This window comes from Mobula birostris, chromosome 5, assembly GCF_030028105.1.
Source record: "Mobula birostris isolate sMobBir1 chromosome 5, sMobBir1.hap1, whole genome shotgun sequence".
NCBI classification, from domain to species: domain Eukaryota; kingdom Metazoa; phylum Chordata; class Chondrichthyes; order Myliobatiformes; family Myliobatidae; genus Mobula; species Mobula birostris.
In genome coordinates, this window is record NC_092374.1 from 186214502 (window position 1) to 186237251 (window position 22750).

Consider the following 22750-nt stretch of genomic DNA (forward strand, 5'->3'; position numbering starts at 1 on the left):
AATCCATCTGCCGCTTCTTTGTCCATTCCTTCTGCAGATTCCCTACCTATCTTTGTTTTGATTACAAACTTGGCAACCAAGCCATCAATTCCATCATTCAAATCATTCACATATAATGTGAAAAAAGCGGTCCCAATACCAAACCCTCTGGAACACCTCTAGTCACTGGCAGCTAACCGAAAAAAGGCACCCTTTATTTCCACTCCTTGCCTCTTGGAGTTAGTCAATGCTCGATCCATGCTAGTATCCATGTAATACCATGGGCTCTTATCTTGTTAAACAGCTTCATGTGCAGCTCCTTGTCAAAGTCCTTCTGAAAATAAAAGTAAACAGCTTCTACTGATACTCCACTGTCTATCCTGTCTGTTATTTCCTCAAAGAATTCCAACAGATTTGTCAGGAAAGATTTCCCCTTAAGGAAACCATGCTGACTTTGGCCTACTATATCATGTGTCTCAAGCATCGCGAAACCTTGTCCATCATTGATCGTGTGGATAGCCAGAGGCTTTTTCTCCAGGGCTGAAATGGCTAACACAAGGGGGCATAGTTTTAAGGTGCTTGGAAACAGGTACCACGGGAATGTCAGGGGTAAGTTTTTCAGACAGAGAGTAGTGGGTGCATGGAATGCACTACCAGCAATGGTGGTAGAGGCAGATACAATAGGGTCTTTTAAGAGACTCTTAGATGGGTACACGGAGCTTAGAAAACTAGAGGGCTATGTGGTAGGGAAATTCTACGCAGTTTCTAGAGTAGGTTACATGGTCGGAACAACATTGTGGGCCAAAGGGCCTGTAATGTGCTGTAAATTTCTATGTTCTGTGTTATAAAGACGCCAACATTTTCTCAAGCACTGAATTAGGCAAACTGGCAAAATACTTTTGAAGCGTCCACCATTTCTTTGCCTCCATTAGTACCTCTCGAACATCATTTTCTATAGTCTGATATCCACCCTTGCACCTCTTTTTCTTTTTCCATATCTGAAAAAGCTTTTGTTCAAAGTTCAATGTAAATTTATTATCAAGGTACATACATGTCACCCTACACAACCCTAAGATTTGTTTTCTTGTAAGCATACTCAATAAATCCATCATGGAATAACAACCATAACAGAATCAATGAAAGACCGCTTAGGTGCTCAAACAGAGTGCAAAAGACAACAAACTGCAAATATGAAAAGAAAATAAACTAATTATAAATAAATACGCAACAAGAACTGACAACATGAGATGAAGAGTCCTTGAAGGCGAGTCCATTGGTTGTGGAAACATTTCAATAATGGGGCAAGGGAAGTTAAGTGGTTATCCCCTTTGGTGTGATGGTTGAGTGGTAATAACTGTTCCTGCACCTAGTGATGTGAGTCCTGAGGCTCCTGCACTTTTTTCCTGATGGCGACAGTGAGAAGAGAGCATGCCCTGGGTGGTGGGAATCTCTGGTGATGGATGCTGCTTTCCTGTGACAATGTTTCATGTAGACGTGCTCAATGGTGGGAAGGGCTTTATCCGTGATGGACTAGGCTGTATCTACTACTTTTTGTTGGATTTTCTATTCAAAGGCATTGGTGATCCATGATGCAGCCAATCAACATACTTTTCACCATACATCTGTAGAAGTTTGGCAAAGTTTTAGGTGCTGAATCTTCACAAATTCCTCAGGAAGCAGAGGCCCTGCCAGGCTTTGTTCATAATGGTACTTACGTGCTGGGCCCTCTGAAATAATAACACCCAGGAATTTAAAACTGCTGACCCTCTCCACCTCTGATCCTCTGATGAGGACAGGCTCATGGACCTCTGGTTTCCTTCTCCTGAAGTCAATAATCAGCTGTTTGGTCTTGCTGACATTGAGAAAGAGTTTGTTGTTATGGCACCACTCAGCCAGATTTTCAGTCTCCCCCCTCTTGAGCGAGGGCAGAATACTCTCTATTAACAAGGCATGTCCTACAGCCCTGTTATCTGTGATGTGTGACACCGACAAAGAAGCTTTATGTGCTTCTGATTGCAACAATAACTCAGCCTATCAGAGATATTCCCTTTGTTCTAAAGATTCAAAAATTCAAAGTACATTTATTATGAAAGTGTATGTGCAGTATACAACCCTGAGATTCATCTTCCTGCAGACAGCCATGAAACAAAGAAGCATCATGGAACCCATTCCAAAACAAAATCAAACATCTAATGCACAAAAATTGAACAAATTGCGCATGCAGCAAAAACTGCAGAATATAAAACATCAAACCTCAACGTCATTGAAACAGTTGAGGAATCCTCAGTTTAGTTTAGCTCGGTTTAATTTAATGCTGTATCATTCATTGGTTGCAGGCTGCAGAGACAGCCCGCCCCAATCTAAACCAACCAATACAGAAATAGAAAAGGGGTAACCAGACATCAGAAACATATACAATATGAACGGCAGAGTCCAACCCCCTAACTGCATCAATTAAACCTTGCTCAAAACCCAGGACTCCAGCACCATCCTCGGGCAGCAACGAGAGAGAGAGGGAGGGAGGGGGGAGGGAGGGAGGGGGGGAGAGAGAGAGAGAGAGAGAGAGAGAGAGAGAGAGAGAGAGAGAGAGAGAGAGAGAAAGAGAAATCAACCACAGGCACCTTCTTCTGGGAGCAAGGAGCAAGAGCGAGAGAGAGACTAGTCGAATGCAGGCACCTTCCTCCCGCAGTAGTGAGAGCGAAGGAGAGAGACCCGGTCAAACGCAGGCATATGGCACTGAGCACCTGCTCATTTCATTGATTTCAATCTGACTCGATGGTTTAATTGGTGGGATCAGCGAGAAATGGAATCGATCGTGGGCTCACGTCCCACATCCACGTCTCTTGTCGTCCAGACTACGCACTGCACCTAAGACCTCACTAAACTCCCTTGGAGACAGGAAACACCAGATCGCTCCATCAGCCCAAAAGCACACCAGCAAAATGTAAATCACAGGATTCAGTAGTAGCAGAATCACATTTGAAAGAAGAAGAGGAAGAAAAAGAAGCAGCTTTGTGAACTGTCTGAAGGATGTCATCTTTGGTCATGTTGTTCACTGGCACCATCTTCTTCAAATGCAATCCCATAACTGCTCACCTGTCTGCAATCTTTGTGGTCCTTATCTCTGGGGTCTTGCTCTTGTGCCTCTGCCTGTATGCAGGTAGCAGAAGAACAGCCAAATGATCAGATTTCCCAACACGCAGTCTGGGCATGGAACAGAGGCATTCCTTACCTTAGTATAGCAGTGGTCTAGTGTGCTGAAACCCCTGGTGCTGCAGGTTATGTACTGATGATAATTGTGCAGAGATTTCTTCAAACAAGCCTGAATGAAGTTCCTGACTATTATTTAAAATGTGTAGTGACGGCAGACTTCCTGGGTGCCTGATTAACTTCAGCTTTTGGCAGTATGTAAACTGCAGTCAGGATCATGGAGGTACTCTTGTAGAATGGTTGGCACTTAATTGTTCGATATTCCAGGTCAGGGGAATAAGAGTATGACAAAACTGCCACATCCAAGTGCTACAAAGAGCTTATCATGAATTACAAATCCCCACCTTTTGTCTTCTCCAAATCAGCTGTTCAATCCATACTGAGTATCGAGAAGCCTTTGGGTCTTGCCAAAGCATCTGGTGTGTCTAGAGTGAGCCATGTCTCCGTGAAACACAGAATGCTGCAATCCCTCATATCCCTCCGATGCAGCAATCTTGCCCCTAGGTTCTCAATATTGTTCTCCACTGACTGTACCTTTGCTAACAAGATGCAGGGTAGAGGGTGTTTCATTCCTTTGCACTTTAACCTGGCTTGGAGTCCTCTCCAACTCCATCTCTTCCAGCTATGGTGATGTACCTTCATCTACTTAAATGTCCCATACCTGCATGCTTGAGAGTGAAGTCCGGCAAATCCTTCAAAAGATCGTGAAATTGCTTACTGAAATGAATTTGCTTAAGACAGATCAATAGTATGTTGCCTCAAGGGAAATTGCAGTGAGAGTAATTCAAAAGAGGCATATTTACAAGCTTCGAAAGCAGCCTGCAAAACCTCGCCATGGTTCACCAGCACCGTCTTGCACAAGGCAATAAATTCAACCTGAGAACATGGACATCCTAAGGGGAAGATTATTGCAGTCCATGTGCTTCACCTCTTACCTCTCTGTAGGTATGTTATAAGATTAAGAATGTTACAAAACTATCAAAACACCCAGAAATGTAAATGTACTCAATGGCAGTGCTGGTGGTGGGGGCGAGGGGACTTTGGGCTGCATTCACTTTTTTGTAGGCTTTTCCGTTTAAGGGCATTGGTGTTTCCATACCGGGCTCTGATGCAACCAGTCAATATACTGTCCGCTGCACAACTATTGAAGTTAAAGTCTACCTGTTGCACCAGAGCTCTAGAGCTTCATTCCTGCCTTTCTGAGCGTTTAAGCTTGAGTGCTGTGTCAGGGGCATGCTTTGATATCTTTGCAGTATTGTTTACCCCATTCCAAATAGGTGACTTGTGAATAATTTGCATTTACGTTGAAAATACAGCAACTTCATGTTAAGAATTAAATATTAGTGAGGACCCTAATGGGACTAGGTTTTAACATCAAATTAGAGTTAAGATCAGAAAATGCTGGAAACGCTCAGCGAGTCGGGTAGCATCCATGGAAAGAGAAGCAGCGCTAACGTTTCAGGTCAGAGACCCTTGGTAAAAGTGAGACAACAAGTTAGGTTTAAGTCAGTGAGGATGGGGGAAGGAATGCAAAGGACAAAGGGAGAATGTCTGACAGGGTTAGCTCATGATCGCCATGGTGCTAAGCTGTGTGGCTGATAGATTATTAGCTGCTGTTAGAGAATGAGAGAGAAAGCAAAGAAGGGAACGGTGTAAAGGCCGTGAAATTTGAATTTCATACTGAGTCCAAAGACTAACGTGCTAAGTTAATGTGAACCAGCTGTGGTAAACTGATGGAAGAGCATTGAAAGTTAACAATGTAGGAACAAATTGACATTTCAGGTGCGGCTGCCACAAGTACAAAGAGACCATGCCTATCTTTGTACTAACTGATTTCTATCGGTAAACTCACACTTTAACTTAGCACAATATACTTTTTCATTTTTTGAGGTAAACTTTATGCACCTTGTAACATTTATTTCCTGTGAAGTTGAAGCTGCAAATAACCTTTTCCTTAATGATAACAAGACTTAGGAGATGGTTATCAATTTCAGGAGAACTCACACTTCTCTTTACAGCGGCAGCACAGCAGTGGAAACCGCAACCTCTCATGGCCCCAGAATACATCCTACACCCTACACAATCTAGAAAGTTCAGCAATACCTGTCCCTTGTGAGGAGGCTGAAGAGGGATGGACCATGCACCTCACTACTCACAGGCTACAGATGCATAGCAGAGAGTATCCTAACAGACGGCACAGACACTGCACTGCGGCAGAAAGGGAGGCTCTGCAACAGCAAGTCAAACTGCCCAATTCACTGGCACGAGCTCATCTGCCATCAGGGACAGAAAGGTGCCAGAAAACGGCCAGGAATATCCTGAAGGACCGCTTGCCCCATTCCTATCAGGGAGGAGGCTACATAACATACACGGCAGGACCACCAGTCTCAAAAGCAATTTGCTTTCCCCAAGCTGTAAGGCTGAACCTTCACATACTAACCAAACCCCCTACTTTATCATTTCCTGTCAGTCTCCTTACGTATAGACACTCTTGTGCCTAGTGTTATTTTATGGACATACAATCAATCGATCTATATAAGCTAATGTGTATTTATATTCCTCTATTATTGCGTTTTTTATCTAATTGTGTGTGTTTTTGTGCTGTGTCAGATCTGGAGCAACAATTATTTTATTCTCCTACACATGTGTGTACTGGGAATGGCACTAAACAATCTTGAATCTTGAATCTGCTTTTAACCCGGTTGTATCTCTTGCAGTAACCACCCAGGCACATTTTCACTTGACACGCTTCCGTGACCACACAGAACACCACTGCTTGCTGCACCTCCTCAGAGTGGATTACATTAGCTTCATTTGTCACATGTACATTGAAACATAAAGTGAAATATGTAGCTTGCATTGGAGAAGACTGGGGCACCAGGAGGAAATCCACACAGTCGAGTGGCAAACATACAAAACACCTGAGAGACGGCAGTGGCAATTGAACCTGACCTTACAGCAGGCACTCTAAAGCACTGTGCTACCATGTCAAGACAATTACACAAGTGACAGCCACTACCAGATCTAGTGTGACATCTCAACCCTTGGAGAAAATGAATCTGAATGAAAATGAATCTCTTATTGTTAATGTCCCTGGTGGGTCAAAACTCGTAACGATAATGGATCAGAAACTTTACCAATCCCATCCACATTTGTATAAGAAAATCATATACAAGTGGTTCCTAACCTTTCTTAAGTCGAGGACTAATACCATTAAGCAAGAGGTCCATAGATCCAAGGTTGGGAACCCCTGATCTAAAGCCTCAGTCATGGTTCCTACTACAGCCTCCTTGTGGGAGATACAAGTTGTTCAACAACGGGTGATCATATTAACCGTGATAAATATCAGTCCCCCCTGACTGATTCCAAAACCTCTGGAGTCACTTTTAAGGACTCTGCAACTCATAACTTCAATATTTATTGCTTATTGTTTACTTATTTTTCTTTTTTGTTTTTGCACAGTTTGTTGCCTTTTGGTTGTCTGTCTGTCTTTGTTGTGTGTGGTTTTTCATTGATTCTATTATGTTTCTTTGTATTTACTATGAATGCCCACAAGAAAATGAATCTCTTGGTAGTATATGGTGACATGTATGTACTTGGGTAATAAATTTACTTTAAATTTGAACTTCGAAGTGAAGGTAAAGACAAATGGAGAAGCATTGAATCGACAGTGAATTGGCCAAAAGTTAGGAAGCTGAGGGCAGAGTTAAAGGGAAGACAGTGGAAGACACCGATGGTGGGAGAATTGCTCTTGATAATTTACTTTAAGGATATGTACTTAGGAATAAATACTGATTGTCACGATTTGCAGGTGATATCAAATTAGTGGGTGGCGGGGTGGCGGGGTGGAGGTACATCTCTATCAAAGGAGGTGTAAGGCACTGCTTCCCTCTGCTAGCCTGCAGGTCACCCTTGAGCAAGCTGTAGCAGCTACTTAGCTGCCCGGATCAGAGTCACATGAAGCCATGGGATCAGATGGTGGGTGGTCGTATGAGCAGCTGGTGCCTATACAAGCCCTGGTTATGTGACCTCTGACGCCGGGCAGACGACTTCCAAAGATTATTGATAACGGCTGGGGTCACCCGTCTTGTAAAGACCTGAACGGAAGCAGGGAATGGCTATCAACTTCTGTTGAAAGATTTGCCAAAAACAATCATGGTCATGAATAGGACCATGATTTCCCATGTCAATACAATACGGCACATAGTGATGATAATGATGAGCAAATTAGAGGTCATGGCTAAAATTATGGAAAATCTTAATATAATACAATGTTCGGTATGAATACAGGACGAGTAGTGGGGAATGAGATTTAACAAAGGGTAATGAAGTGATGGCCTTTGGAAGTAAATTAGAAACATCAGGTACACTCTGAATGGGATAGAAGAGAAAAGAGATCAGATATACTGGTAAAGTGAAGACTGAAAACAGCACTAAAACAAGAAAACCAGCTGACCAAGCAGTATTTCTGTCCTCCGATGTAGGAGTTAATATCAGTCAAGTTATGTTAAACTTTTCACAAGATCGCACTCAGTTTGCACTGACCTGGGCTCCATGATTATTTTTTTTTAAAAAGGCAGAGGCACTGGAGGATGTACAAATTATTTACATAAAAAAGGGAACCAGAACAAATCGGCGGGAAAAGACTAGAGTGAGGATAATTTCTAGTGGAGGAGAGAAGTCAGGTGGAATGGATGGATGTGGAGAAATGCATCCAGCACACCCCCCCCTTACTCCAGACTGTCAGTCATACATCCCACAAACTAAATACCCAGCGAGGGGTTAGAACATGGGACTCATCATCACAGGCTGTGTTGGAGGGAAATTGCAGGGATATTCTGGGAGAGATATCGGATAGAGAAAGGGATTGGAAAGATATACAGGGAAGCTGAGAGCAGGTGGGCAGAATGGGGAGGAACACTGTAGACTACATGGGCTGAATGGCTGTTTCTACACTGAATCAGTTCTTGTACTTTCATTTCGATAGTTACCTATCATAAGAGATAATCTAGGATTTTTAAAAAAAACACAAAAATAAAAGTGATCATGAAACAAATGTAATTATGAACCATGTGGGATGATTGTTTTTCTTACTGAAAAGCAAGACATCAGAAGACACTGATGAAGAATCATTGACATAAATTTTATTTCTCTCTCCACTGGCGCTGCCTTACCTGCTGAGCATTCCCAGTGTCCTTTTGTATTTATTTCATATTTTCAGCATTCACACTATTTTGCTTTTGGTCCTTCTCATCTTTAAGATCCTGAGATCCTGATACGTTGTTGCATTGCATAACAATGAAAAATGAAAAACATTCTTCCTTTCTATGGCGAGCAGTCTGATTCACCTCCATTTTCGAGTCACCTACATACAGAGGGCATTGCTTAATTACACCAGCCCTGCCAAAGGGTTTTGGCCTGAAACATCGACTGTTGTCTTTTCCATAGATGCTGCCTGGCCTGCTGAGTTCCTCCAGCATTTTGTGTGTGCCACTCCATTACGTATTCTTAGTTAAAGTTTATTTGCCAGTAATTGCTCTATTACACTTTTTTCTTTTCAAGTTAATTCTATAAGAAAACTCACCTGTCTAATCACACCCAATCTTTCCTGATATATTCTTCTCCTTATTCTCTGTCAATCAGGATACAGAGTCTATACGTCAGAACATGGAGCAGCCAAGAATTGTGTTTGTACTCCTACGAGATTTGGAAAAGATTTGAATAAATTTCCAAGTACCAGGAAAGCTATTTCACTCACCCAGTGATCCTGCGTAGTATGCTGCTCTTCCTTTTGTTGCTGAGATCCTTTACAGACTAGGGAGGAAAACAATTGTTAATCTTCAGAATCGCCTTTAACATCACTGGCATATGCCGTGAAATCTGTTAACTTTATGGCAGCAGTACGATGAAATACATGATAAATAAATATAGAGGAAAAACTGGAGTTACATTAAGTATATATACTGTCTATTAAATGTTAAAGTAAGTAGTACAAAATAACAGAATTAAAAAAAGTAGTGAGGTAGTGGGTTCAATGTCCATTTCAAAATCGGATGGCAAATCCTGAATAACTGAATGTGTGTTTTCAGCCTCCTGTACCTCCTTCCCAATGGTAACAATGTGAAGAGGGCGTGTCATGGATGGTGGGATCCTTAATGATGGGTGCCTTCCCAAGGCACCGCTCCTTGAAGATGTCTTGGATACTACGGAGGCTGGTACCCATGATAGAGCTGACTAATTTTACAAGTTTCTGCAACCTATTTCCATATTGTGCAGAAGCACCCCCTCCCATACCAGATGCTGATGCAGCCAGTCAGAATGCTCTCCACAGCACATTTGTACAAGTTTTCAAGTGTTTTAGTTGGCAAACCAAACCTCCTCAAACTCCAGTGAAATATGCCGCTCTCTTGCCTTCGTTGTAGCTGCATCAAAATGTTTCAGGCCAGGTCTTCAGAGATATTCCCTCCTAGAAACTTGAAACTGCTCACTCTCTCCACTTCTGATCCCTGTGTGAGGATTGGTTTGTGTTCCCTCTTCTTACCCTTCCTGAAGTCCACAATCAGCTCTTTGGTCTTACTGACATTGAGTGCCAGGTTGTTGCTGTGACACCACTCCACTAGTTGGCATATCTCACTCCTGTACACCCACTCATCACCACCTGAGATTCTACCAACAATGGTTGTATCACCAGCAAACCTATAGATGGAATTTGAGCTATGCCTATCCACACAGTCACGTGTGTAGAGAGAATGGGGAGAGTGGGCTAAGCACACATCCCTGTGGAGCACCAGTGAGGTGGAGATATTATTACCAATCTGCATAGATTGTGGTCTTCTGGTGAGCAAGTCAAGGATCCAGTTGCAGAGGGAGGTACAGTGGCCCAGATTCTGTAGCTTATCAAGCAGAACTGTAGGAATGGTAGTGTTAAATGCTAAGCTGTAGTCAATAAACAGCATCCTGACATTGGTATTTGCATTGTCCAGGTGATCCAAGGCTGCATTGAAATCATGTCTATTGTGGCTAGGAGTAAGTTGCAGTAAGTCCAGGGACAGGTGTTCATTCTAGCCACGACCAACCTCTCAAAGCACTTCATCACCGTAGATGTGAGCGCTTACTGGAAGATAGCAGATAACCTTCCTGCAGTAATGATCAATTGTTGGTCTTAAAATTTACGAATTTCTCATTGATGTTAACTAAAGGGAAGTCTGGAACGCTGAACAGCTGGAACTGCTGCACACCCTCCAGTGCTGGCTCTGTGAGACTTTGACAGCTTAGGTTTAGGGTGGCCGAGATTCCACAGGCTAACAGTTTTGAGCCATTCTTTGCATTACACCAGAATTCAAAGCTTGTAAAATGGGATTTTCTATTTTGTCCCACTTGAAGCAAACAACAAATAAATTGTAAACATTGAACATTGTGTTTGCTGAAGCAACCAGGAACTTCATATGTATGTACATTTCTACAACATGGACTGTTTAATACTGAATATTTGGAAGTGCAGAGATGTGGAAATGAAAATTGGAGGGAAATGATAAAGAACTCTAGAGAAGAAAACTGTGTTTTTCTTTTAAGTTTACTGTAGATACTGGCCACAAATGTTAACATTTCATTTTTGCAGTGTTTCTTCCTTTGGGTATTTTTAAAATTATGAGTGAAGTCTATATTTGTAATAAAAATAAATAATATGAATAATTTCTTCTATTTCTTCTGGGATGCATTGAGCTGGATGGATATGGGGTGGGATCAGAATGCTGACCAATGCAAGAGGGTATCTTTAAAATTTGAGCTCGAGCATATTTCAAGCTGATGCCAGAAAATGTACTTTCACATGGTCGAGATGGAGAAACCGAACTCTCCATCCAAATTCTGTGGGTGTTTGGCCACCAATTAAATTCTCATCTACAACAAAGAAAATTCAATGAAGTTCGGATATAGATTAGTCACAATTTAATTGGAAGGGGATAATGGAAATTCCTCTTCTCCAATCCCTGTGCTGGAGTCCACACCCACACAATCATCTCACTGAGTGCTTAAATGGTGACTCTGGTGTGATGTAATACACTAGTTGAAAAGTGACTATGGGAAAAACACTCAGTAAACACTTTACCAGGGTACTAAATAAATTAATAGGGCGGCCACCATTGCTGTAGCCCGTCCACTTCAATGTTCAATATGTTGTGCGGACAGAGATGTTCTTCTGCACACCTCTGTAGTAGCGCATGGTTCTTTGAGTTACAGTCGCCTTCCTGTTAGCTTGAACCAGTCTGCCCATTCTCCTCTGACATCTCTCATTAACAAAGTATTTTCACACACAGAGCTGCCGCTCACTGGGCGTTTTTACGTTTCTCATAGCGTTCTCGGTAAACTCTAGAGACTATGAGAATCCCGGGAGGTCAGCAGTTTCTGAGATACTCAAACCACCCCGCCTGGCGCCAACAATCATTCCACAGCCAAAGCCACTTAGATCACATTCCTTCCCCATTCTGATGTTAGGTCTGAACTACAACTGAACTTCTAGATCACATCTGCTTGCTTTTATACATTGAGTTGCAGCCACATGAGACTGGCCAACTAGATCTTTGCAAGCAACACACATAAAAGTTGCTGGTGAACGCAGCAGGCCAGGCAGCATCTCTAGGAAGAGGTGCAGTCGACGTTTCAGGCCGAAACCTTTCGTCAAGACTAACTGAAGGAAGAGTGAGTAAGGGATTTGAAAGTTGGAGGGGGAGGGGGAGATCCAAAATGATAGGAGAAGACAGGAGGGGGAGGGATGGAGCCAAGAGCTGGACAGGTGATAGGCAAAAGGGATACGAGAAGATCATGGGACAGGAGGTCCGGGAAGAAAGACAAGGGGGGGGGGGGAACCAGAGGATGGGCAAGGGGTATATTCAGAGGGACAGAGGAAGAAAAAGGAGAGTGAGAGAAAGAATATGTGTATAAAAATAAGTAACAGATGGGATACGAGGGGGAGGTGGGGCATTAGTGGAAGTTAGAGAAGTCGATGTTCATGCCATCAGTTTGGAGGTTACCCAGACGGAATATAAGGTGTTGTTCCTCCAACCTGAGTGTGGCTTCATCTTTACAGTAGAGGAGGCCGTGGATAGACATGTCAGAATGGGAATGGGATGTGGAATTAAAATGTGTGGCCACTGGGAGATCCTGCTTTCTCTGGCGGAGAGAGCGTAGGTGAAAGATCTTTGCAAGAATGAGCAGCTGTACAGGTGTACATAATAAAGTGGTCAATGAGTCTATTTTTCTAACGAATAGTCATCAGGAAAAGTTAAATATTATTTTCAATGAAGCAATTATTCTTACTAACTTTTGAAATATGAAAAAAAGCACTTAAGATTAACACCCAGTGTTAATTATATTCATGAAAATCAATCCAAAGACAGACACATCACATTTCGGGTTACCTGAGACTACATCCTGCTTACCTCTTCGTGTTTTCACAACAAGGCACAAGATGATGATGACAGCAGCAGTGAACACAACAGGTGGAATAATGAATTCATTCTTTATCACTGGGATCCTGTCTGTAGCTGTGTACAAGAGCAGAAGGAACCGTCACAGCAGTAGTTTTGTGGTGCCCTGAGCCATCACGCCCATTCAATATCTTGACTGATGACCCACCTTAACTCACTCACTCTTCTACCCCTTATCTCTTACTCCTGGGTTTCCAAATAACTATCAGCCTGACCTCTGAATATGCTCATTGACTGAGAATTTTTAATTCTTTGAGAGGGAGCCAAAGGTTCACAACACAAAGAATGGGGAAATTCTCCTTGATGTTAATCCTAAACTATGACCCCTCCCCATCCCAAAACTATGTCCCATCCTCAAATGCAAGCTATTTTGTTTTATTTTTCTCTTTATCCTCAAAGCTAGTCCACATTGAAGGAACCAAACACATTTTGGAGGATGACTCTGCAGAACACCTTTACTGAGTCTGAAAGGGTGATCTTGAGCTTCCAGTTATCTGTCACATCAGTCCTCCAACCCAATCATACTTTTCATTTTGTCTTCTACACTGCTCCAATGAAGACAGATAGTATCAGGAATTCGACCCCCTGGGATTCAATATCCAATTCAACAATCTCAGATAATCAGGCTCTCCATTTGGTGTGAGAACTGATCAGTTCTGATGGAAGGTCATCAACTATCAGTCCTTTTCCCTCCACGGGTGCTGTCTGACCAGTTGAGTATTTTCAGGAGCTACACTGCTTTTAACTCATTACACCAGAGTAAGAAACAGGTTAATTTTCACTGAAAGGCACGAAGACAAAATTACTATAAATTACAAAATAAACCAGCATTGTATTTCTGGTAACGTTCCTTTCACATCTCTCTCTGTGTGCACCTCCTACAGATAGAACAACTGGTATTAGCAAGCCAGAATCACCTCAGTCACAAGCCACAAACACTCCCTGTTTTTCCTTGCCTTCACCCCTCTTCTGCAACTTAAAACACACCGTGTTTAGAACTTTACTTTGATGAAAGGCTATGGACCTGAAATATTCTTTGTGTCTTGCTCTATTGATGCAGACTGCCCTGATGAGCGTTTTCTGTTTTCCATCAATTTGTCAGTCCTTTGTTGCACTTCCTTCAATGTAAGTGTATCCTTAAGGAGACCCAGAGTACAACTGAGATCTGTACGTCTGTGGCGAGACTCTTTCATTTTCCCCCAGTCCTCATGCAAGGTTCTTGTCCCAAAACTTTGACAAATCCTTTATCCCACTTATGCTGCCTGACCCAAAGTTTCCCCAATAGTTTTCTTTTTGCATCAGATTCCAGCATCCGATGACTTGAATATTGATTTCTTCTCCCAGTAAAAAGATTCCCTCCCCTTCCCCTCTTCTAATATTGATCACTTTTGTCCCTTACCGCTTCTCACCTCCTCCTGGGTCCCCTTCTCCTTCCCTTTCTCCTATGGTCCACACTCATCTCCTCTTAGATTCCTTCATCAACCCTTTACCCGTCCCACCCACCTGGCTTCACCTATCACCTTCTAGTTAGTCCTCCTTCCCTTTTTCCCTTCTTATTCTTTCATCTTCCCCCTTCCTTTCCAGACCTGAAGAAGGGTCTCAGCCCAAAACATCAAATGTTTGTTAATTTCCATAGATGCTGCCTGACCTGCTGAGTTTCTCTCCCATTCTATGTGTTGATTTGGATTTCCAGCATCTGCAGATTTTTTCGTGTTTATGACCTGCAGCCTTTTGTGCCTCTGTCATTTTTGTACTTTGCACCCTTACAACAAAGAGCAACATCCTCTCTATCTCTCTGATTGCTTCTCGTACCTGCATATTAATATTTTAGTGATTGATTTACAAGAACACCGAAAGCATTAATACTTGATACCTTCCCTCCATTTAAGAGAAATCTGTTGTCAGGTATAGCAATTCAAGACTGCAAGAAACTGCAAAGTTGTGAACACTGTCAGTCTACCATAAGATCCAGTCTCTCCTCCATTGACTTTGTCGAAACTTTCCAATGCCTTGGGAAAGCACTCAGCACAATCAACAACCTCTCCCACTCTGGTCACTTTCCTGCATCTCACTCCCATCTGCAATGTTAAACAACTTAAAATGCCTGATAGCACTGACACAAAAAAGACTACAGGACCTCTCAGTTATAGTACTGATGACAAGAGTTACATGTGGCTTTGGCCAAGCTCCCCAGTACGAGTACAACTGGCATCCACCAGGCCATGTGAAAAATTGCCAAGGTTCCAAAAAGTAGGAGAAATCCAATCTTCCTCATTACTGCCCAGTCTTTGCCCACCCACCACAGGAAGCTCTCCTTGCTCATGCTACCAAGCCGCACTTGCTCACCCGTAATGTCCTGATGCATGGGAAGTTCGAATGTCACCAGATCTACTCCATTCAAGACCCCAACACAGGCTTGGTACCAACCAAAGAACCAAGCTGAACTCTAGAGGTAAGCTGAAAGCGATTGCTATTAACATTGACAAACAAGAGAAAATCTGCAGATGCCAGAAATCTGAGCAACACACAAAATGCTGGAGGAACGCAGTAGGCCCGGCAGCATCTATGGGAAAGATTACAGTTGACGTTTCAAGCCGGAACCCTTCGGTGTGTTGCTGTTAACATTGAGGCAGCACTGTTGCAAGTCAGCGACTCAAAGGCTACTATGCAGAGCCAAGACTGATAAATAGAAATACAAAGGTGTAAAAAAAGTAAGATTTTCAACAAAAAAGAATCTAAACATCTACTCTTGACATTCAAGATCAGTATACGTCTGAGTGCTCCACCACCAACATCCTGTGAGTACACCTCACTGGAACTAACCACATAGTTTGGTGGCTTCACAGACATGTAAGAGGCCTGGTAAGCATCAGAGTGTGACTTGTCTCTTCACACCTGATCCAGGAGAGAGAGATATGTGAAATACAAACCTACTTTCCACTTGCATGGATAAAGGAAGTACTCCATAATCCAGAGTAACTCAGCCCACCTACCTCCCTAAACACTAACACTGACATCACACGGTATAAACATCTGCATACACACTGGCATCACACTGTATAAACATCTGCATAGACACTGACACCACACTGTATAATCATCTGCCTAGACACTGACATCACACTATAAACATCTGCATACACACTGGCATCACACTGTATAAACATCTGCATAGACACTGGCATCACACTGTAAACACCTGCATACTGTGACAAAAGAGGGTTACAAAAGTACACATAGACTAAGATGTTAACTGTCCTGTGCTATCACCAGTGGGATAATCAGTTGATCTGCCACCTGTCTTCAGGAGAGAGAGATAAGTAAGACAATGGAGCAGCATTTGGAAATGTTAATGAAGAGACGAGAGAGTTTAACGGAAGGAGACACCGGCTCCTTTTGAACCCTGAACTGTTTGAAGTGTGATGAACAGGCAATACCCCAACAGGGGGGATAAAAAGGGACGGGTTCGCTAAGGCAACAGACACCACACACGACACCACGAGGTAACGAGACCCTGGAAGCGGTGTGCCCCCACAAGTCGGTGGGAGCTTTGGAGGGCTAGTCGCGGGACCAGCCATAGACGCACAGGGTGGAAAGATACGGTCGGCGGGAACCTGGTGTGTGTGTCCACCCTTGCCTGGGTGCTGGGTTCACCGCGGAGGAGCGACCGTATCTGGAACGGAGGGGTCACAGTCAGTGACCTCAGAAGACATTACAAAGGGCTCGCCCGAAAGCTAACTGCGAGGAATATCAAAGGTCTGCTGAATCCGATTCGAATATCAGCATTCGCTCTCTCTCTCTTCAACGGCACAACAGCGTTTACTGCGAACTGAACCAAACTGAACTCTGTCACTTGTGATTGAACATTTTACCCCTAGACTGCGATAGAGCTTGATTGATCCTATTATCCTAGTTCTGTGTACATGTGTGTTTATTCATTGCTAACCTGTTGCATTTATATCCTTACTATTAGAGTACTGTGTTGCTTATTTCTTTAATAAAATTTTCTTAGTTCCAGTAATCCAGACTCCAACTGAGTGATCCATTTCTGCTGGTTTGGCAATCCAGTTACGGGGTACGTAACATAAGTGGGGTTCTCGTCCGCAATTTCGAACGCTAAATTTGGGACGGGGTAAATTGATTGGGTTAAAAAATTCCTGAAAGAAAGAAAAGGCAAACAGCAGAAATGGAGACTGAAGAATTTCTAAAGGTGCCGACTTTGGAGGCAATAGAGGAGGCCAGGAAAGCGGAATTGGCAGCTGTGGCCAAACGGTTGAATCTTGTTAAGGGGAAGTCGACAATGAGGAGAGAGGAGATGCACAGAGCTATCGTAGAGCACTATGTATCTAAAGGTGTGTTTCCCCAAGGGGAGCTGGGGGTGGTATCTATGGGAAAACCTGGTGAAGACGCAGTACAGATGCAGATTGAAAAACTGAGACTCGAGCACGAGTTCCGGGTACGGCAGCTAGAACACGAAGAGAAAGAGAAACAGTTAGAATGGCGGAAGAGAGAGAAACAGTTAGAACGGCAGGAAAGAGAGAGGCAGTTGGAGCGAGAAGAGAGGCAGAGGGAAAGGGAATTCAAGCTGGAAAGGTTAAAGATGATGGCAGAGCAGGGGCCCATGCCGAACCAAGGTGGAGGGTTCAGGACGACCCAGGAGGTTGGGCTGGTTCCCCCATTTGATGATACCGATGTGGATCGGTACTTTCTCCATTTCGAAAAAGTTGCTGCAAGTCAGGACTGGCCGAGGGATAAGTGGGCTGTTTTGCTTCGGAGTGTATTTAAAGGAAAAGCCCAACAAGCTTACTCAGCTTTGTCCGCGGAAGATGCCCAGAGGTATGAGGTGGTGAAAGAGGCCATCCTCAGGATTTATGAGTTGGTCCCGGAGGCAAACCGGCAGAGGTCCCGGAATGCGAGGAAGCAGGGGGACCGCACGTATTTAGAGTTTGCCCGTGAGATGCAGACATATTGTGAGCATTGGTGCACCTCAAAGGGGGTAAATGGGGATTATGACAGACTGCTACAGCTGATCCTGATTGAGCAGTTTAAAGGTTGTGTCCCTGAAGGTATGAGACCCTACCTCAATGAGAAAGAGGCAGCCACATTAGCCGCAACTGCTAAGATAGCGGATGAGTATGTGTTGACGCATAAAATGAAGTTTGCCCCAAGTAAAGGCTACCAGAAGGGTAGTCAGGATGGCGGGGAGAGTCCGCCAGAAAAGTCAGTAAGTAAGCTGGGGACTAGTGAGAAGAATAAGGTAGACCAGGAGCAGTTTGGTAGGAAGTCTCCTGGGGTCGTCTGTTATAATTGTGGGAAAGTCGGACACTTTGTGTCCAGGTGCTTTGCCCCAAAGAAGGAGACGGGAAAAGGAAAAACGGCGATTTCGACTGGCTGTATTGAGCTGGTAAACAAACCGCTAGGAGAGGAAAGGTCTGCCAAAGTTCAGGAAGGGCGCGAGAGGTTTATCTCGGCCGGATTGGTGTCGGTGAAGGAGGGGTTAAACCCAGTTCCAGTACGGATCTGGAGAGACACGGGAGCGTGTCAGTCACTGATATTAAAGGGTGTGTTAGAGTTTAGTTCAGAGACTGAGACTGGGAATGTCAGGGTCATAAAAGGCATTGGGAAAGGGACTGAGGCCGTCCCTTTGCACCAGATACACCTACAAAGCGACTTGGTCTCCGGATCGGTCATGACAGGGGTGAGACCCGAACTACCGATGAAAGGCGTGGAGGTCTTACTTGGTAATGACCTCGCGGGGGGAATTGTGTTCTCGGCAGTGAAATTGACAGGTCAGCCTGCCAGCAGTGAGGCGCCGCCCATGGACTCACAGGTTCATCCCGTTTGCGCAGCGACTCGGCGTGTGTCCAGAAAGGCTGCCGAAGTAAATTTAGCTGAGACGTTTCTACCAGCCTTGTACCAGGAGGAGGTAGAAAGCGAAAAGAAGGAGTGTAGTGAAACAGGAGGAAGTGAGGGAGCTGAGGCAGACTTAGCATTAGCCAGGAAGGAATTTGTACAGGCGCAGGAGCTGATGGTTTCGGCGGAGACAGCTCTCTCTGAAGCAGGATTAAAAAGGGAGCCAGTAGGCTATTGTGTGGAGGAGGGAGTGCTATGGAAGAAAGGGAGACCAAGTATCGTACCCACAGATGAGGAACAGGGGATGGTGCCAAAAATTTATAGGGATGAGATTCTTAACCTGGCCCACAAGATACCCCTCGGTGGACATTTTGGGGGGAGGGAAACAGTCGGTGGAATCATGAAAGAGGTTTACTGGCTGCACAGGAGGAAGGATGTTATTGACTATTGCAGATGTGAGTTGACACAGTTAGAGGCTATTAACATGTTAAAAGCCCACAACGATCAGAAATCAGATCTAGCTGGTGATATCATGAAAATCCATGAGGCCAGGGTGCCACCTGATAAGAGGAGGACCCATTTTGAAAAGATAAGTGTGGTGCCGACCAGATGGGAGATGTCTATTGCTTTGACCCGTTTTGCTGATAAGGTCTCTCACCTAACCCCCGAACAAAGCAGGCCATTGATGAAGCTAATTAAACGGCACGCGCACGTAGGTCTAGATGTCCCGAGGCGATGCAAAGAGCTGGGACATGGGGCCGTTGTCACACCAGGTCAGCCTAGTGAGCAACACCCCTATAGAATGATTAATTCAGTGACAAACGGGCTAAAGAACACAGAAGTGTATATTGGCGATGTAGTGGTCTGGAGTGACACATGGGAAAAGCACATTGTGGCACTGTTTAAATGGCTGTCTGAAGCCAGCCTGACAGTGAACCTCGCAAAAAGTGAATTCAGCCTCGAAAAAGTCACTTATCTGGGATTTGAGGTAGGACAGGGGCAGCTGGCTCCGATGCAAGCTAAGGTGCGGGCTATCGCTGAAGTCCCCACCCCGACAGACAAGAGAGCCCTGAGAAGGTTCTTGGGGGTGGTGGGGTACTATCGGAAGTTTTGCAGAAAAAAAACACTTTGTGGATAGTACCCACCCTCTTACAAAGTCCTTGCCAAAGAATGCTAAATTGGTATGGGACGACCCTTGTTATCTGTGTCCGGGGCGAAAACCACTGAGAAGTGACATTGATCACAATTCATTAGTGTTTTCGGCCACTATGAATTCTGCTAATTCGGAGCCTGGGTTGAGAGGATTATTAAAATAACACATATAAAAGGAACAGAAAGTGTGATTGCTGACTGTCTGTCAGGTGTTGACAACTTAAAATTCTCTGTATTAGCCAAATAGCTGATGAAGATGTATATTTGTGTGTATCTAATAATGTATTCATGCTTGTAATTTTTACCCCGGTAAAAATCCTTAAAGGGGAGGGGTGTGACAAAAGAGGGTTACAAAAGTACACATAGACTAAGATGTTAACTGTCCTGTGCTATCACAAGTGGGATCATCAGTTGATCTGCCACCTGTCTTCAGGAGAGAGAGATAAGTAAGACAATGGAGGAGCATTTGGAAATGTTAATGAAGAGACGAGAGAGTTTAACGGAAGGAGACACTGGCTCCTTTTGAACCCTGAACTGTTTGAAGTCTGATGGACAGGTGATACCCCAACAGGGGGGATAAAAAGGGGCGGGTTCGCTAAGGCAACAGACACCACACACGACACCATGAAGTAACGAGACCCTGGAAGCGGTGTGCCCCCACAGGTCGGTGGGAGTTTTGGAGGGCTAGTCGCGGGACCAGCCATAGACGCACAGGGTGGAAAGATACGGTCGGCGGGAACCTGGTGTGTGTGTCCACCCTTGCCTGCGTGCCGGGTTCACCGCCGAGGAGCGATGGTATCTGAAATGGAGGGGTCACAGTAGGTGACCTCAGAAGACATTACAAAGGGCTCGCCCGAAAGCTAACTGCGAGGAATATCAAAGGTCTGTTGAATCCGATTCGAATATCAGCATTCGCTCTCTCTCTCTCTCTCTCTTCAACAGCACAACAGCGATTACTGCGAACTGAACTAATCTGAACTCTGTCACTTGTGATTGAACATTTTACCCCTAGACTGCGATAGAGCTTGATTGATCCTATTATCCTAGTTCTGTGTACATGTGTGTTTATTCAGTGCTAACCTGTTGCATTTATATCCTTACTATTAGAGTACTGTGTTGCTTATTTCTTTAATAAAACTTTCTTAGTTCCAGTAATCCAGACTCCAACTGAGTGATCCATTTCTGCTGGTTTGGCAACCCAGTTACGGGGTACGTAACACTAGACACTGACATCACACTGTATAAACATCTGCATAGACACTGACATCACACTGTATAAGCATCTGCCTAGACACTGGCATCACACTGTATAAACATCTGCATGCACACTGGCATTACACTGTATAAACATCTGCTTCACACTGTTGCAACATCTGCATAGACACTAACTTAGTTTCAGTGTGTACCATCTATCGATTTAAGTTATTGCTGAGTCTATTCCTACTCCCTCTCCAAATCCCAAGGCTTCTCCCACCAGGAAGGACAAGGGTACTATGCAGATGTAGGAGAATACTTGTATGTTCCACACACCCCTGCCCCCACCTCACAAATTTACATAACATTTTGACACAGAAATACATCACCATTACTTCAACTTTGCTGGGTCTAAGTCCCGGAAGACCCTCTCCAGCAGCATTGTGAGAGTACCTTCACCTTCACCACAAGGACTACAGCGATTCAAGAAGGGAACACACCACCATTTTCTCAAGGAAAATTAGTGATGGACAATAACTAAACATTATTTCAATGACATTTGCCCCTCCAGATGCTGGGGTGATGATTTATTTTTGAAAGGCTGAACTTTGAGCACAGTTGACACAAGAACACAAGAAATAGGAGCAGGAGTAGACCATCTGGCCCGTTGAGCCTGCTCCGCCATTCAATAAGATCATGGCTGATCTGGCCATGGACTCATCTCCACCTCCCTGCCTTTTGCTCATAATCTTTAATTCCCCCACTATGTAAAAATCTATCCAACTTTGTCTTAAATATATTTACTGAGGCAGTCTCCACTGCTTCATTGGCCAGAGAATGCCACAGATTCACCACTCTCTGGGAAAAGCAGCTCCTCCTCATCTCCATCCTAAATCTACTCCCCCAAATCTTGGGACTATGTCCTCTAGTTCTAGTCTAACCCACCAGTGGAAAGAACTTGCTTGTTTCTATCTTTTCTATCTCCCTTTCATAATTTTATATGTTTCTATAAGATCTCCTCTGATTATTCTGAATTCCAGCAAGTACAATCCTAGGTGACTCAATCTCTCCTCATTGTCTAACCCCCTCATCCCTGGAATCAACCTGGTGAACCTCCTCTGCACCGCCTCCAAAGTCAGTATATCCTTCCTCAAGTAAGGAGACCAGAAATGCACACAGTACTCCAGGTGCGGCCTCACCAGTACCCTGTACAGTTGCAGCATAACCTCCCTGCTCTAAAATTCAATCCCTCCAGCAATGAAGGCCAACATTCCATTTGCCTTCTTGATAGCCTGCTGCACCTGCAAACCAACCTTTTGCGATTCGTGCACAAGCACTCCCAAGTCCCTCTGCACAGCAGCATGCTGAAACTTTTTTTACCATTTAAGTAATAATCTGCTCTTCCATTTTTCCTTCCAAAGTGGATGAACTTGCATTTACCAACATGTTACTGAACCTACAAGGGAACATGCTATCTTAGATCTGGTCCTGTGCAAGGAGACAGGTAAAATTAGTGATTTTGTAGTTAGGGATCTTCTTGGAAAAAGTGATCACAGTATGACTGGGTTTCTCATACAAATGGAGGGTGCAATAGTTCAATCTAAAACCAGCGTATTCTGCCTACAATGGGATGAGGGAGGATTTGGCAAGTGTAGACTGGAAACATAGGCTATATGGTGGGATGGTTGAGGAACAGTGGAAGACTTTCAAAGAGACTTTTTCACAGTGCTCAACAAAAATATATTCCAGTTAAAAGCAAGGACAGTAAGGATGGGGAGAGACAGCCTTGGATATCTAAGGAAATAAAAGAAGGCATCAAGCTAAAAGCTTGTGCGTACAAAGTCGCCAAGAGTAGTGGGAAACTGGAACCAACAACG

At 44.0% G+C, this 22750-nt stretch overlaps 1 protein-coding gene across 4 annotated transcripts in view; it reads right to left on the reverse strand.

The window, feature by feature from the left end:
• The window catches only part of LOC140198132 (uncharacterized), a 37631-nt gene that overhangs the window by 9142 nt on the left and 5739 nt on the right, over positions 1–22750 (reverse strand). For 2 of the 4 annotated variants that reach the window (XM_072259082.1, XM_072259084.1), the window contains 2 exons: positions 12627–12731; positions 8948–9003 (listed from right to left, as the gene is read on the reverse strand). In XM_072259082.1, coding sequence (XP_072115183.1) covers positions 8948–9003; positions 12627–12731 — 161 coding nt within the window. Of the gene's footprint in view, positions 1–8773; positions 8887–8947; positions 9004–12626; positions 12732–22750 lie in introns of all 4 variants that reach the window. The other 2 variants (XR_011886107.1, XM_072259083.1) reach the window with 2 other exon arrangements.